The sequence below is a fragment of the Osmerus eperlanus genome, chromosome 21 (assembly GCF_963692335.1).
Source record: "Osmerus eperlanus chromosome 21, fOsmEpe2.1, whole genome shotgun sequence".
In the NCBI taxonomy this organism is placed as follows: Eukaryota; Metazoa; Chordata; class Actinopteri; order Osmeriformes; family Osmeridae; genus Osmerus; species Osmerus eperlanus.
In genome coordinates, this window is record NC_085038.1 from 2,928,646 (window position 1) to 2,943,804 (window position 15,159).

The following is a 15,159-nucleotide window of genomic DNA, read 5'->3' on the forward strand; positions in this document are numbered from 1 at the left end:
ATTATAAGTCTGAGGTGGGGTTCCTTGTCACTTTATGGGGGCTGTGTGGAGATAATTGAGTCACAACTAAGAGCAGAATTGTGCTTCTTTAATTGGAATTTAATTATAGTAAACACAAAGATCATTTCTCTGTCAATCCCTTTTTCTCTTGTTCTGTGTTTTCACTGGCAGCACCAGGGGATCTGGAGAACGTGCAGAACGATTTACCCCAACGGAATTGATAAAACATATAAATAAATAACAAATTAATATAATAAAATCACAGATGAGCCAGCACACACTTATCAAACATTATGTTAATTAATAAAACTGGGATGTGCGTCTGTTCAACAATTGGAAATCATCAATCAGCAAAATCAACGACAAAGCAGAAAACAAAACAGGACTGACCTTTGGTTTCTGCTTTCTGCTCCAGCAGTGGATAGAGGAAGGAGACAGAGAGATGATAGAGAGAGATGAGAGAGAGAGAGAGAGAGAGAGAGAGAGAGAGAGAGAGAGAGAGAGAGAGAGAGAGAGAGAGGGGGATAGGAGAGAATAAGAGATGAAAGAGAGAGAAAGAGGAGGAGAGGGAAGGTGGGGAGAGAGAGAAAACACAAAGCTAGAGAGAGAACGAGAGAGACAGACTGGAGTGAAAGAGAGAGAGACAGACTGGAGAGAAAGAGACAGACTGGAGAGAACGAGAGACAAACTGGAGAGAACGAGAGAGAGAAAATTGGAGAGAACGAGAGACAAACTGGAGAGAACGAGAGAGAGAGAGAGAGAGACAGACTGGAGAGAAAGAGACATTAGCAGGCAGCGCATCTATCAACAAGCCATTCTGCAGCAGGGATGAGCAGATCACAGCAACAAACACTGTCAGTCAGCTCCGACAGCTGACAGAGCAGCACCTCTAGTGTTGGATGAAGGTACTGCACTGTCACAGGCCCCCACCCGAGGTCATTAAGAAGACAAGGGGTCCCTTTGCACTGCTCATCACCAGCCAGCCAAGCAGCTCAGGCACAGGTACTTATGAACACACACACACACACACACACCTGTGTGAGGCTCTACAGTCCCACTATGAAGCAGTGCAATAAGTGGCTGTCGTCTCAGGGATCAGCGATTAGAAGGGAGATGAGAGAGAGAGGGGAGGGGGAGGGGGGTTGGTTCAGGAGCTTGTCACCACAGTCGTCATTAGCTACCAGTTCATTAGATACCACCCCCACCCCGAATAATGAGATAAGTGACCTGAGCAGCAGGATCTAGTGATTAGACCTGCTGCTAAGTCTGTACTGTTCACAGACACACTCAGCCCTGCTGGAGGACTGATGCACACCCCAGGACCAGGCCTGCTGGAGGACTGATGCACACCCCAGGACCAAGCCTGCTGGAGGTCTGATGCACGCCCCAGGACCAGGCCTGCTGGAGGACTGATGCACGCCCCAGGACCAGGCCTGCTGGAGAACTGATGCACGCCCCAGGACCAAGCCTGCTGGAGGACTGATGCACACCCCAGGACCAAGCCTGCTGGAGGACTGATGCACGCCCCAGGACCAAGCCTGCTGGAGGACTGATGCACGCCCCAGGACCAAGCCTGCTGGAGGACTGATGCACGCCCCAGGACCAAGCCTGCTGGAGGACTGATGCACACCCCAGGACCAGGCCTGCTGGAGGACTGATGCACGCCCCAGGACCAGGCCTGCTGGAGGACTGATGCACGCCCCAGGACCAGGCCTGCTGGAGGACTGATGCACACCCCAGGACCAAGCCTGCTGGAGGACTGATGCACGCCCCAGGACCAGGCCTGCTGGAGGACTGATGCACGCCCCAGGACCAGGCCTGCTGGAGGACTGATGCACGCCCCAGGACCAGGCCTGCTGGAGGACTGATGCACGCCCCAGGACGAGGCCTGCTGGAGGACTGATGCACGCCCCAGGACCAAGCCTGCTGGAGGACTGATGCACACCCCAGGACCAAGCCTGCTGGAGGACTGATGCACGCCCCAGGACCAGGCCTGCTGGAGGACTGATGCACGCCCCAGGACCAGGCCTGCCAGCTTCACCTGACAGCAAGACTGCTGGCACTCCAACTCGTCAACAATCCCATCTCTCCCTGGGGCGTTTAAAGCCTTGCCCTCTCTTAACCCCCAATCCCCTCCCCCAGCCTCCCCATCCCCACCCCCCCCCCCTCCCCCAGCCTCAACTTCCCCCCTACATCCCCTCAACCCCTGATCCTCGCCCTATCCAGAGCCTTCCCACTCCCCCCCCCCCTCTCCCCCCCCAGGCTCACTTAGCTCAGATGACGTTGCTGCCTTTAGAACTCTGTTTATGTTTTGCCTGGAAGACTGTTTATTATTTATTTGACCTTCCCAGCATGCAATTCCCTGGTGGACGTGTAGAGTGCCCCCTCAACGCCTGCCATGCAGAGAGGGAGAGAGAGAGAGAGATAATGGGAGAGGGAGGGAGAGTAAAAGAGGGAGGGAGGGAGGGACAGAGAGAGAGAAAGAGAGAGAGAGAGAGAGAGCAAGAGAGAGAGAGAGAGAGAGAGAGAGAGAGAGAGAGAGAGAGAGAGAGAGAGAGAGCAAGAGAGAAAAAGAGTGGATGAGAGCGAGACAGAGAGAAAGAGACAAATAGAAAAAGAAAGAGAAGTAGAGAGAGGTGGAAAGAGAGTGAAAGGCCACACGAGAGAAAGGCAGATTTAGAGAGAGATATTTCTTGTGAATAACTCCACATGGTGAAGCCATTTCTTCTGAGTTATTACACAGGTTTAACCCCCCTCTTTGTTCTGCGCTTGTTCTTATTTGCTGTGGGTGAAAGAGCAGCGAAGCAATAATATCACATCAATAATACAGTAACAACCTTTATTCTGAAGTTCCCCGGCTGTCCTTTCTGGGTGGGTTCATATTTGTTTTTATTTGTGGAAGATGTGAGACTGTATAATAAACTAATATAACCTTTCAGCTTTGTTTTGAGTCTGGGAGATGGCTTTACCACAGAAAAGCATCGCTGGATGCTGGAGAGGTGTGCTCAGAGTCCCAATGGGGGAACTCTGTAGGCCCTGAGGGAGGGGAGGAGCGAGGGAGGAGAGGAGGGCTAAGGAGATGAGGAGGGGACTGAGGGAGGAGGGCGTGGGAGAGGGAGACATTGGCACACAGAGACAGGAGAGGACAGCCAGGGGAACAGGCCGGTCTGGGGGATAAGGGCTCCTATCGCTGGACAGCAGACAGTACTATCTGCATCCACATTGTTGATGTGAAGTCTACGTCCTGTTAGGCTGTGGCAACACCGTCTCTCATCCAGCCGCTTCCTGTCTGGCCCCGGGCAGCTAACCATCCCATCTCATCACCATCTCAAACTGGCCCAGGCAATCATGCTACACACACGCACACTTCACCATATCTTTCTTATCAGGCCTACCCACAGAAACGCCAGTCACACACCAGGTAAACACTTGGAAGAGAAGTGTGAATAAGAGCTGTTAGAGGAGAGCTGCTATTGATCATCAGCTCTCCTTCCAGTACAGAGGAGACACATAGGAACCAGTGAGAGAGGGATGGGGGGGTGGGGGGAGAAATGGAGGGTTGAGAGGGGGGTGGGGGGAGAGATGGAGGGTTGAGAGGGGGGTGGGGGGAGAGATGGAGGGTTGAGAGGGGGGTGGGGGGAGAGATGGAGGGTTGAGAGGGGGATGGGGGTTAAGAGGGCTGTGGAGAGAGGGAGGGATCAGAGGTAAATGGAGGGATGGAGGGTTAGAGAGGGAGATGGAGAGACGGAGGGTTAGAGAGGGAGATGGAGAGACGGAGGGTTAGAGAGGGAGATGGAGGGATCAGAAAGAGTAGAGGGACTAACATGAAGGCATCGGAGGATCCTTTAAGGAGACGGATCAAAATCAAAGAGACCCCCCCTTCCCCCGGACGTCTGGCTGGAGGCTGAGAGAGGCCTGGCTGGAGGCTGAGAGAGGCCTGGCTGGAGGCTGAGAGAGGCCTGGCTGGAGGCTGAGAGAGGCCTGGCTGGAGGCTGAGAGAGGCCTGGCTGGAGGCTGAGAGAGGCCTGGCTGGAGGCTGAGAGAGGCCTGGCTGGAGGCTGAAAGAGGCCTGGCTGGAGGCTGAGAGAGGCCTGGTAGTTCTCTCTCCTCCTCACCTCTGGAACACCGTAGATCACAGGGCTACTTTCTACCCCCCCGCCCAAACTCAGGAGGCCTTCCAAGGCACAATATACCGTCTTTATATTTTCCGTTTTTCCCTCTTCAACTTCTCCAGTTCTCTCTCCGCTCAGTTCCCTGCACTCTAGAAATCCTTCAATCTCCTCAGAGCTTCTTAAAACAACAACTGCAATGAGGACAACTTGACAACACAGTCAGTATAGTCAAATATAGGATAACAATTGGAGTTTCCTTTGCGCATTCATCACTCAAGGTCTTGACCCTTTGGGTCCTGTAGCAAGCGTACCCACATGTGTGTGTGTGTGTGTGTGGGTTTGCACGCAGAGCAGAGCGTAATAATTACCCGTGCAGAAAGAGCACATTTCATTTTAATGAGCAGGGGAATAGGAAACCAACAAGCTGGTCCTAGGGGCTCGCTACAATCCTGTCACCAGCCCCTATCGATCTGCTGTTACAGGTCACAATTACACCTGATTTATATGGCCTGCCACCATCTGTGTGCGTGTGTGTGTGCGCGTTTGTGTGTGTTTGTGTGTTTCCACGTGCGTCAGCAGTCTAATGCCACCTTGGCAGTGTGTGTTTGCGTGCGGCCTATCCCAGACAGAGGGAGGGGGAGTCACAGGGAGAAGAGACGCTTGGTTGAACCCAGATCCCAGTCAGAGCGACAGTGGGTTTGTTTGTGTCACAGTGACAATGCTTCCCTCTGCCTAACTCCTTGCATCCCTGCTAGCTCCATGCATCAAAGCCAAGTGTGTGACACGTGTGTGCGAACACACACGCAAAAACTCTCACACACACACACAGTTTCAGCAGGGTAGAAGGGTCTGATAAGACATTCACACCTTGTTTTGACTGTTCCTCCGTGGCCCTGAAATTAACTTTTAAATAATGTTTGAAAACTCTTCATAATTCATGATTCCCGCTACCAGGGAGGAAGTGCTCTCCAGAGATCCTAAAAAATATAACCACATACTTCCTCATGAAGAAGATCAAACTGACGTGAACATGTGTGGAGCACCGCACACTTTCTCTCTCTCTCTCTTTCCTTCCCTCAGTCTCTCTTTTCCTTTTTCTCACTCTCTTTGTCTCTCCATCGTGCTCTCTCTCTTTTTCATCCTGTCTTTTGTCTTCCATCCCATCTCTCCCTCTTTCTGCATCTTCTTCTGGTCCCTTCCCGCTCTCTCTTTTCCTCTCATTCTCTCTCTTTGACACACACACACACGCACACGCACATCTACAGAATCAAGGGTGCATGATTGAGTAAACTGGCGCTGACCTAGTAATATGACCGCTCCACTCATCCTTATTGGGGTGTGTGTGTGTGGTGTGTTTGTTTTCATTCCATTACCATGGCCTTTTACTCAGAGGGAGTCTATATAAATGCCACAGTGGTCAATAATATTATCACATCAACTCATTATACATGTGGAGTGTGTGGTCTGTGTGTGTGTGTGTGTCTGTATGTGTGTGTGTGTGTGTGTGTCTGTGTGTGTGTTGTATGTGTGTGTATGTGTGTGTGTGTGTGTATGTGTGTGTGTGTGTATGTGTATGTGTGTGTGTGTATGTGTGTGTATGTGTATGTGTATGTGTGTGTGTGTGTGTGTGTGTACATACAAACACACACACGAGAGAGAAAGGCGGCGGCCACACGTTAGTCTAATGAAAGTGTGTGTGGGATGGTGAACACACCAACAGTGGTGTACTGAGACTGCTTGTTCACAGAGCATCACATGCATATTAGGCACATTACACGTTAATAAAAGACAGAGCGGGCATTAGATGAGGCCCGCTGACCCTGCACAGTGCTCTAACCCATCAGGGTCTCTGACCCATCAGGGTTAGAGACACCCGGGGGGGAGGAGGAGGGGGGGGGGGGGGGGGTTGGCATCCTCACACAATGTCATCTCAAACTGTCTAATGCCCAAATAGACACGATCAAAGGTTTTCCCATTTTCTGTCCCGTGCCATCTTTCACAAGTTAAACACATCAGGCCTAACATTCTCCCTCCCCTCCCCTCCCCTCCTCTCCTCTCCTCTCCTCCTCAGGGCTGTAGTCATCATTAATAGATTGAGTTTACAGGATGAAGCCCCCCCCTCCTCCACCCCCCTCCCCCGGTCACCGCGTAGGTGACACCAGGGCTGGAGCTTTTGCTGCTCCCCCGAGACATGTGCGTCTGACGAGAAGGTCACGGACCCCGCACAACACGTCTCCACGTCTCCCGCGGCGACAAAGGAAACAGCCAATTAGGGTGCGGCGGCGAGGCAGATGCAGGGCTGTGCCTCGCTCGTCCATCAAGACCAGACACAAGCAGCGCCTTGAACACAGCTGTGTGTGTCGGTGTGTAGTGTCCGGATGTCTACGGTGTGTGTGTGTGGCCATGTCTGTGTGGGGTTTTTTTTTTTTTTCTGTGTACTTCTGTGTCTGGGGGTGTGTGTGTCTGTGTGTATATCTGTTTCTGTCTGTGCCCTTTGGTGTGTGTGTCTGGCTATGTGTGCGTGTGTATGTCCAATTTCAGCTGTGTGCTAACCTGCATGTGTGCTAACCTGCAACAGTGTGAAGCAGGCAGGGAGAGCTTCCCGAAGGGGCTGGGGAGCAGGTTCCCTGGGGGACTGGTTCCCTGGGGAGCAGGTTCCCTGGGGGACTGGTTCCCTGGGGGACTGGTTCCCTGGGAGACTGGTTCCCTGGGGGACTGGTTCCCTGGGGAGCAGGTTCCCTGGGGGACTGGTTCCCTGGGGGTCTGGTTCCCTGGGAGACTGGTTCCCTGGGGGACTGGTTCCCTGGGGAGCAGGTTCCCTGGGGGACTGGTTCCCTGGGGGACTGGTTAGCTAGAGTTGTGGGGGTGATGGTGGGGCGTCTTGTAAAGTATTGATCCTCACAGCCAAAAACGGTGCATGACAGTGGTTCAGGGTTCCCTGATTAACAACCCACAACAGACACAACCACACAGAGCAGACACAACCACACACTGCAGACACAACCACACACTGCAGACACAACCACACACTGCAGACACAACCACACGCACCACCACACCTGGAGAGAGAAAGAGAGACAGTGAGAGAGAGAGAGCTCATCTCATAACATCCCATCCTAACTCAAGGGCCTCGCCTTGCTAAGCAGATAAGCAGGTTACCATGGAAGTGTTCAGAAAAGAGTCCTGGAGTGGAGCTCTGGCCACCCCCAGCCTCTCCAAACTTCATTAACAGCGCATGTATGTGTGTGTGCGTGTTTGTGTGTGTGTGTGTGTGTTATGGAAATGACATGGATATGCTTGCGGGGGTCTGGGTGGAGGAGGAGGAAAGTGGATGATAGGTGGTGAGCAGGTGGAATGGGGAGAAGATGGACTGTCGACGAAGAGGAGAGGAGGCGGAACCAAGCACACGCACACACAACATTTTGCAAAGTCTAATGTACTCGCCCAGACACCAGTCTTTTTCCTACACCAGAGACACATGCACTCTAGACACCCTGTACTGTACACACACACCATGTTGGTCCCCAGGGGACAACAGCAGGGAGGAGGAACAGCTTGAGTCCCCAGATGTTGTTGACTCCCTCAGGCTAAAACACCTGCATCTCTCACACACACACGAGATACACTCTTTCACTCACTCTCTCTCAAGTAGAGCTGCTAAACTATTATTAGACACAGACTGCCAGTGTGTGTCTGATAAGAGCCTGTTGGTTTCTGGGTGAAGGGAGGCTATTTCAGATGACATACAGAGACAGAGAGAGACAGAGAGAGACAGAGAGAGACAGAGAGAGACAGAGAGAGACACAGAGAGAGACAGAGAGAGACACAGAGAGACACAGAGAGACACAGAGAGACACAGAGAGACACAGAGAGACAGAGAGAGACAGAGAGAGACACAGAGAGACACAGAGAGACACAGAGAGACACAGAGAGACACAGAGAGACACAGAGAGACAGAGAGACAGAGAGATAGAGAGAGAGAGAGAGAGAGAGAGAGAGAGAGAGAGAGAGAGAGAGAGAGAGAGAGAGAGAGAGAGAGAGAGAGAGAGAGAGAGAGAGGGTTGGAGCTAGACGGAGGGTGACTGACTGTTAGAGGAAGAGGCCAGGATGAATATTTCATCCTGGTTAAAACGCAGTGAGGGACTGTGTTGGTTTAAAAGTTTAATGGGCAGCCAGATGCCCCCGCTCTGAACACAGGGCCTGATCTGTGCGGCTGTGTTGATAAGAGACAGAGAGTACACACCCGCACACACACGCTGGGGCCTAGTACCCAGAGAGCGGAGCGGACCGGAGAGACCCAGGAGGAACGGGACAACAAGAGAACACTAACTTTAGAAGCGTGTGCGGGAGTACCCATCACATCCCAGAGGAGGAGGAGCACATCCATTATGCACACGGCTGAGACCAGACCCAAACTACACAGGATGTAGGTCCTGGCAGACAGGAAGCCAGGCCGGCCACTGCTGGAACAGTGGAGCTAACGTCAACACAGATCCCCCAAGAGCCCTGACGACCGGCCCTGACGACCGGCCCTGACGATGGCCACACACTAGCAGAGACCAGCTAACACGCGCCGCTGCCACAACTCCACAACCCCCAGCCTCACAGAGCAGCGCGTCTGCCAAAAGAAATTCTAAGCTGCTTTTAGTACATTTACAGACCATGTCTCTGTGAGTGACTTGGCAACTGGACAAGGCTGCAGGCTGAAGTGGGTTTTAATGAGTGAGCTCACTGGAGATGGAGGGAGCAGGCGGAGGTTTGTCCGGCAGGGAGCTGGGTCTGGCGGGGGGCCCCGAGGGAAGGGACCTGTTATGGAAATGTTACGATACAAGACTGGGTGTGTATTTAATTCAGGAACACTCCGTCAAACGAGCCTTGTAGCACTAAGTAAGCTCTGTTCCCTGCTGGGATATTCCAATAAAGAATTTATATCAATCCGGCAGTCATATCAATCTAGAAACGCAGTGACGAGCGGAAACTTCCTTTCCAGACCCAGAACCCTGGCCTGCTGACCCAGAACCCTGGCCTGCTGACCCAGAACCCTGGTCTGCTGAGGGAACACGGTCGTGTTCCTGAACACTCATGTTCTGCAGTTCTGCAGCCTCTGAGCCACGGACAGGAAGACCTGAAGCTGGTGGAGAAGAACTGGCACGTCTCACCAGCCTCTGAGGATGGGGGAATAGAGAGCTCACACACACACACACACACACCTGTTCTCATGTTTGTCTACCTGTTTTGTTTACAACGCATTCCATTATTCAATACCCTGTCACAGGAACGCAGTCTCTGTTGTGTGAGTGTGTATGAGAGTGTGTGTGAGTGTGTGTGTGTGAGAAAGTGTGAGAGTGTGTGTGTCCATGAGAGAACGCCCTCTGGGGTGTTGTGGAGCGCAGTAGAGTTGTGACAGGTAGATAATACCGGAGATGAATAATTCAAAATGGCGTAAAGCTAGCAAGCGAGCGACAGGCGAGGCTACAGCAGGCAAACATGGCTGTCCTGTGAATAAATCAACAAGGTAATAGACACAGCAGCGCTCTGCTCCTCTCCCGTGGTGGGTTAGACCTGATTAACTCTGCTATGATAGCCCCTTTAATGATTCAACAGCTTTTAAAAGACACCTTCGCAGTTCACCGGTACAAAGTCATTTCCTCTGGGTGCAGTTGTTTGGCGTCTGTGTTTAAGGAAGTTCCTTGTGTTCCGTTTAAGAGTTGTTGAGGTGGGAGGGTCACTGTGATCACCGGCTTTCATCTGATCAGTCGTGACCAAGTCACAAGCAAAACAGACAGGGAGAGAGACAGAGAGAGAGAGAGAGAGAGAGAGAGAGAGAGAGAGAGAGAGAGAGAGAGAGAGAGAGAGCGAGGGAGACAAAGAGGGACACAGAGAGAGGGTGTGTTCCTCTCCAGAGAGACGGGGGCAGCGACCGGACTGTGATTGGTGGAGGACCGTGATTGGTGGAGGACTGACCTGGTCTCTGGCAGCCGAAGGTGAGCGCCAGTCTGCTGAGCAGCGCGGGGTTGTCATAGCGATCCTCGTCAGCCAGCACCCAGAAACAGCTCTCAGACATCTCCTGGGGACGGATCTAGACACACACACACACACACCCTCCGTCAGTTCCAGGTCCTGATATGCTGGCCCAGACGTGGTGTGTCATATTGGTTCGACAGTCTAGCCAGCAGGAGTAAGGACTACCGTAGCGCACCCTACGGTTTCGTGCGGCAAACACCCCGCAGATGACACGAGCAACATCTGTGAGTGTGTGTGTATGACTGTGTGTGTTGTGTGTGTGTGCTGTGTAAGTGTGTAGTGTGTGTGTGTGTGTTACCTCCGAGTCAGACTACCATATGGAGGCCTGCAGGGTACGACTGCAGACAGCTGATCAATTTTATGATGTGTTTCTCTCCAGCACCAAACAAAGAGGAGACATAGAGATTGAAGGCGAGTGTATGTGTGTGTGAGTGTGTGTGTGTGTGTGTGTGTGTGTGTGTGTGTGAGATGGACAGAGCCCTCTGCAGTCCTGCTGTCTCCAGACAGAGAGAACACAGCCCTGTAGAGAAGATGAACGAGGAGACTTCAAGATCACCAACGCCACTCAGCCCATTCATCTCTCCCTAAATCATCCAGCAGGCCAGAGAAAGAGAGTGTGTGTGTGTGTGTGTGTATCTACATCAGTAGCATGACTGAAAAATTGTTTGGGGGGTGAGAATTGTTAGCAGGGACAATTTAAAAGCCTGCTCCTGTGTGTGTGTTGTGTGTGTGTGCCTGTGTGTGAGCCAGCGTAAGTAAGAGCAGAGCTCCAGAGCAGATTCTGGGAGCTGCTCCTCCTGGCTTCATTAAAGATGGAGGCAGGCGAAGCGAGCGGGGCTGGGGAGCGTCTCCAGGCCAGGGAGCGTCTCCAGGCCGGGGAGCGTCTCCAGGCCGGGGAGCGTCCCCAGGCCGGGGAGCGTCTCCAGGCCGGGGAGCGTCTCCAGGCTGACTGAGCGTCTCCAGGCCGGGGAGCGTCTCCAGGCCGGGGAGCGTCCCCAGGCCGGGGAGCGTCCCCAGGCCGGGGAGCGTCTCCAGGCCGGGGAGCGTCTCCAGGCCGGGGAGCGTCTCCAGGCCGGGGAGCGTCTCCAGGCCGGGGAGCGTCCCCAGGCCGGGGAGCGTCTCCAGGCCGGGGAGCGTCCCCAGGCCGGGGAGCGTCTCCAGGCCGGGGAGCGTCTCCAGGCCGGGGAGCGTCCCCAGGCCGGGGAGCGTCTCCAGGCCGGGGAGCGTCTCCAGGCCGGGGAGCGTCTCCAGGACGGGGTGCGTCTCCAGGCCGGGGAGCGTCTCCAGGCTGACTGAGCGTCTCCAGGCTGAGGTCGTGTTAGCTCAGGGCTTCACAAGACTCCTTCATCAATATTATACGGCGGCGCCGTGTTCCACAGCTGGGCCGCGGAACCGGCTCTCCTCCAGTCCTGTTAGGAGGCCATGGCGGAGCACCTCAGACATATGGTCCAGCTTGCAAAGCAGATGCGTCCCGGGGAAGCACATTCAATTATTAATTGGCAGGACGTAAACTAATATCGCCGGGACGACGCGGGCGGAACATCTGCCGAGGCGAGGGCAACAATAGGTTTTAATGAATGTTGGCGAGGACCTGGAATAACATCTGTACGAGTAGAGAGCTGCCATCGTTTGTCAACAACAAAGTTAGGGTGGGCTGTACTCTCCTCGACAGGGTCTGCAGACTCGTCTGTCCACATAACTTTGTTCCTACTTTGAAGCTGCGCTCCACTCTCTCTCTCACTCTCCAGTCAGTTTGACGTGAGGCTATTGATGATTCATTGATCACAGTTTGAATGAGGTAGTTGCAAACCTCCGGAGACCGGGAGGTTTGTGTGTGAGCTGACATTAGGAAGTAGCCTACCTTGGACCAGTTGAGGCGCTTCATGGAGGTCTCGGGCTTGAAGTCCTTCCTGGGCCGCAGGCCGTAAGGCAGGGCGTGGTGGGGGGGCGAGGACAATCCAGGAAGCCTGGCGGGGGTGGGGGGGAGGGGCGCCAAAGGGAGGAGGCACACCGGCGTGTGGGGAGGAGGGGGGCCGCCAGGCAGCGGAGGGGGGCGGTGGAGGGGGGGGCGGGCCACCAGGGGCCCCGGGTGCAGGAGGAGGGGGCGGGGGAGGGGGGAGGGAGGTCTGGGTCTGGGGGGCGCCAGGGGGGAGGAGACAGAGACCGCTCCGAACTGGAAAGAGAGAGAGACAGACAGAGACAGAGAGACAGACAGAGACAGAGACAGAGAGAGAGAGAGAGAGAGAGAGAGAGAGAGAGAGAGAGAGAGAGAGAGAGAGAGAGAGAGAGAGAGAGAGAGAGAGAGAGAGAGAGAGAGAGAGAGAGAGAGAGAGAGAGAGAGAGAGAGAGAGAGATGAGAGAGAGAGAGAGAGAGAGAGAGAGAGAGAGAGAGAGAGAAGGAAGGTGTTAAGGACCGGCTTGCAGAACATTCCACCATTAAACCATGTAACCAACCAGAAGGAAAAAAAAAATGATTTGGTAACCCTAGAGCAAGGGTTTGATTGGACGATCATGTAAAGCTGTGATGCTGTGATTCACTCCAGGTGAATCAATGGTTGAATAGTAAACCTCTCAAGTCGGATGAAATGTTTCCAGGAAAAAAAGACGGCATGGTTTCAGTTGTTCATGTGCATTAAAACAGACCTCACAATCAATACCTGATTGAGCTAATGGCTCAGAAGGAAATAGAATGAAGCCTCAGTGTGTGGGTGAGTGTGTGACTGTATGTGAGTGAGTGCGTCTATGCAAACCACATGTAAGAGTATGCACTGGTTTGTTTGAGCCCCATACAACAAAAACGGAAAGAGAGGGAGACAAATAGAGAAATAAGATGAAGATAGAGAGAGCAATAGAGAGAAAGAGCGAGAGGGGGATTGAGAGAGAGAGAGAGAGACAGAGAGAGAGAGGGGGGGGGGTACAAAAAGGTTGAAAAGACAACAGGAGATAGAGATGCATCTGATAATACAAGGCCTGTCCTTGCATCCTCTGTATGAGTGCCACAATCTAAAATGTGATAAGAACTGGGCTGTCTGTTATCTGCTGTGTTACAGCACGCTGCTCCATCACACACACACACACACACTGCACGCAGTGTGTGTTCAGCATGTCCTGTGGTCATGACACAGTCTCTGTGTGGATATGTGTAATCAGATGGCAGGATGCACACTCCCCTGATGAAGGGTCTCCTCTCCCCAGCTAACTCTCCTCTCCTCCTCCCCAGCTAACTCTCCTCTCCTCCTCCCCAGCTAACTCTCCTCTCCTCCTCCCCAGCTAACTCTCCTCTCCTCCTCCCCAGCTAACTCTCCTCTCCTCCTCCCCAGCTAACTCTCCTCTCCTCCTCCCCAGCTAACTCTCCTCTCCTCCTCCCCAGCTAACTCTCCTCTCCTCCTCCCCAGCTAACTCTCCTCTCCTCCTCCCCAGCTAACTCTCCTCTCCTCCTCCCAGCTAACTCTCCTCTCCTCCTCCCCAGCTAACTCTCCTCTCCTCCTCCCAGCTAACTCTCCTCTCCTCCTCCCCAGCTAACTCTCCTCTCCTCCTCCCCAGCTAACTCTCCTCTCCTCTCCCCAGCTAACTCTCCTCTCCTCCTCCTCAGCTAACTCTCCTCTCCTCCTCCTCAGCTAACTCTCCTTCTCCCCAGCTAACTCTCCTCCTCCTCAGCTAACTCTCCTCTCCTCCTCCCCAGCTAACTCTCCTCTCCTCCTCCCCAGCTAACTCTCCTCTCCTTCTCCCCAGCTAACTCTCCTCTCCTCCTCCCCAGCTAACTCTCCTCCTCCTCAGCTAACTCTCCTCTCCTCCTCCCCAGCCAACTCTCCTCTCCTCCTCCCCAGCTAACTCTCCTCTCCTCCTCCCCAGCTAACTCTCCTCTCCTCCTCCCCAGCTAACTCTCCTCTCCTCCTCCCCAGCTAACTCTCCTCTCCTCCTCCCCAGCTAACTCTCCTCTCCTCCTCCCCAGCTAACTCTCCTCTCCTCCTCCCAGCTAACTCTCCTCTCCTCCTCCCCAGCTAACTCTCTCTCCTCCTCCTCAGCTAACTCTCCTTCTCCCCAGCTAACTCTCCTCCTCCTCAGCTAACTCTCCTCTCCTCTCCCCAGCTAACTCTCCTCTCCTCCTCCCCAGCTAACTCTCCTCTCCTTCTCCCCAGCTAACTCTCCGCTCCTCCTCCCCAGCTAACTCTCCTCCTCCTCAGCTAACTCTCCTCTCCTCCTCCCCAGCTAACTCTCCTCTCCTCCTCCCCAGCTAACTCTCCTCTCCTCCTCCCAGCTAACTCTCCTCTCCTCCTCCCCAGCTAACTCTCCTCTCCTCCTCGTCAGCTAACTCTCCTCTCCTCCTCCCCAGCTAACTCTCCTCTCCTCCTCCCCAGCTAACTCTCCTCTCCTCCTCCCCAGCTAACTCTCCTCTCCTCCTCCCCAGCTAACTCTCCTCTCCTCCTCCTCAGCTAACTCTCCTTCTCCCCAGCTAACTCTCCTCCTCCTCAGCTAACTCTCCTTCTCCCCAGCTCTAACCTCTCCCTCTCCTCCTCCTCAGCTAACTCTCCTCTCCTTCTCCCCAGCTAACTCTCCTCTCCTCCTCCCCAGCTAACTCTCCTCTCCTTCTCCCCAGCTAACTCTCCTCTCCTCCCCCCAAGCTAACTCTCCTCTCCTCCGCCCCAGCTAACTCTCCTCTCCTCCTCCCCAGCTAACTCTCCTTCTCCCCAGCTAACTCTCCTCTCCTTCTCCCAGCTAACTATCCTCTCCTTCTCCCCAGCTAACTCTCCTCTCCTCCCCCCAAGCTAACTCTCCTCTCCTCCGCCCCAGCTAACTCTCCTCTCCTCCCCAGCTAACTCTCCTCTCCTCCTCCCCAGCTTAACTCTCCTCCCCAGCTAACTCTCCTCTCCTTCTCCCCAGCTAACTCTCCTCCCCCCCAGTTAACTCTCCTTCTCCCCAGCTAACTCTCCCCCCCCCCCCCAGTTAACTCTCCTCTCCTCCTCCACTCCGCAGCTAACTCTCCAGGAGTCCTCCACCCCAACATCAGCTAACTCCAGGACTC

General features: G+C 53.9%; 1 protein-coding gene across 1 annotated transcript in view; it reads right to left on the reverse strand.

Annotated features, from left to right (window-relative positions):
* The window catches only part of LOC134007848 (protein diaphanous homolog 3-like), a 93,268-nt gene that overhangs the window by 29,542 nt on the left and 48,567 nt on the right, over positions 1 to 15,159 (reverse strand). Inside the window, 3 exon segments of the mRNA XM_062447564.1 lie at positions 10,077 to 10,191; positions 11,998 to 12,102; positions 12,104 to 12,256. Coding sequence (XP_062303548.1) covers positions 10,077 to 10,191; positions 11,998 to 12,102; positions 12,104 to 12,256 — 373 coding nt within the window.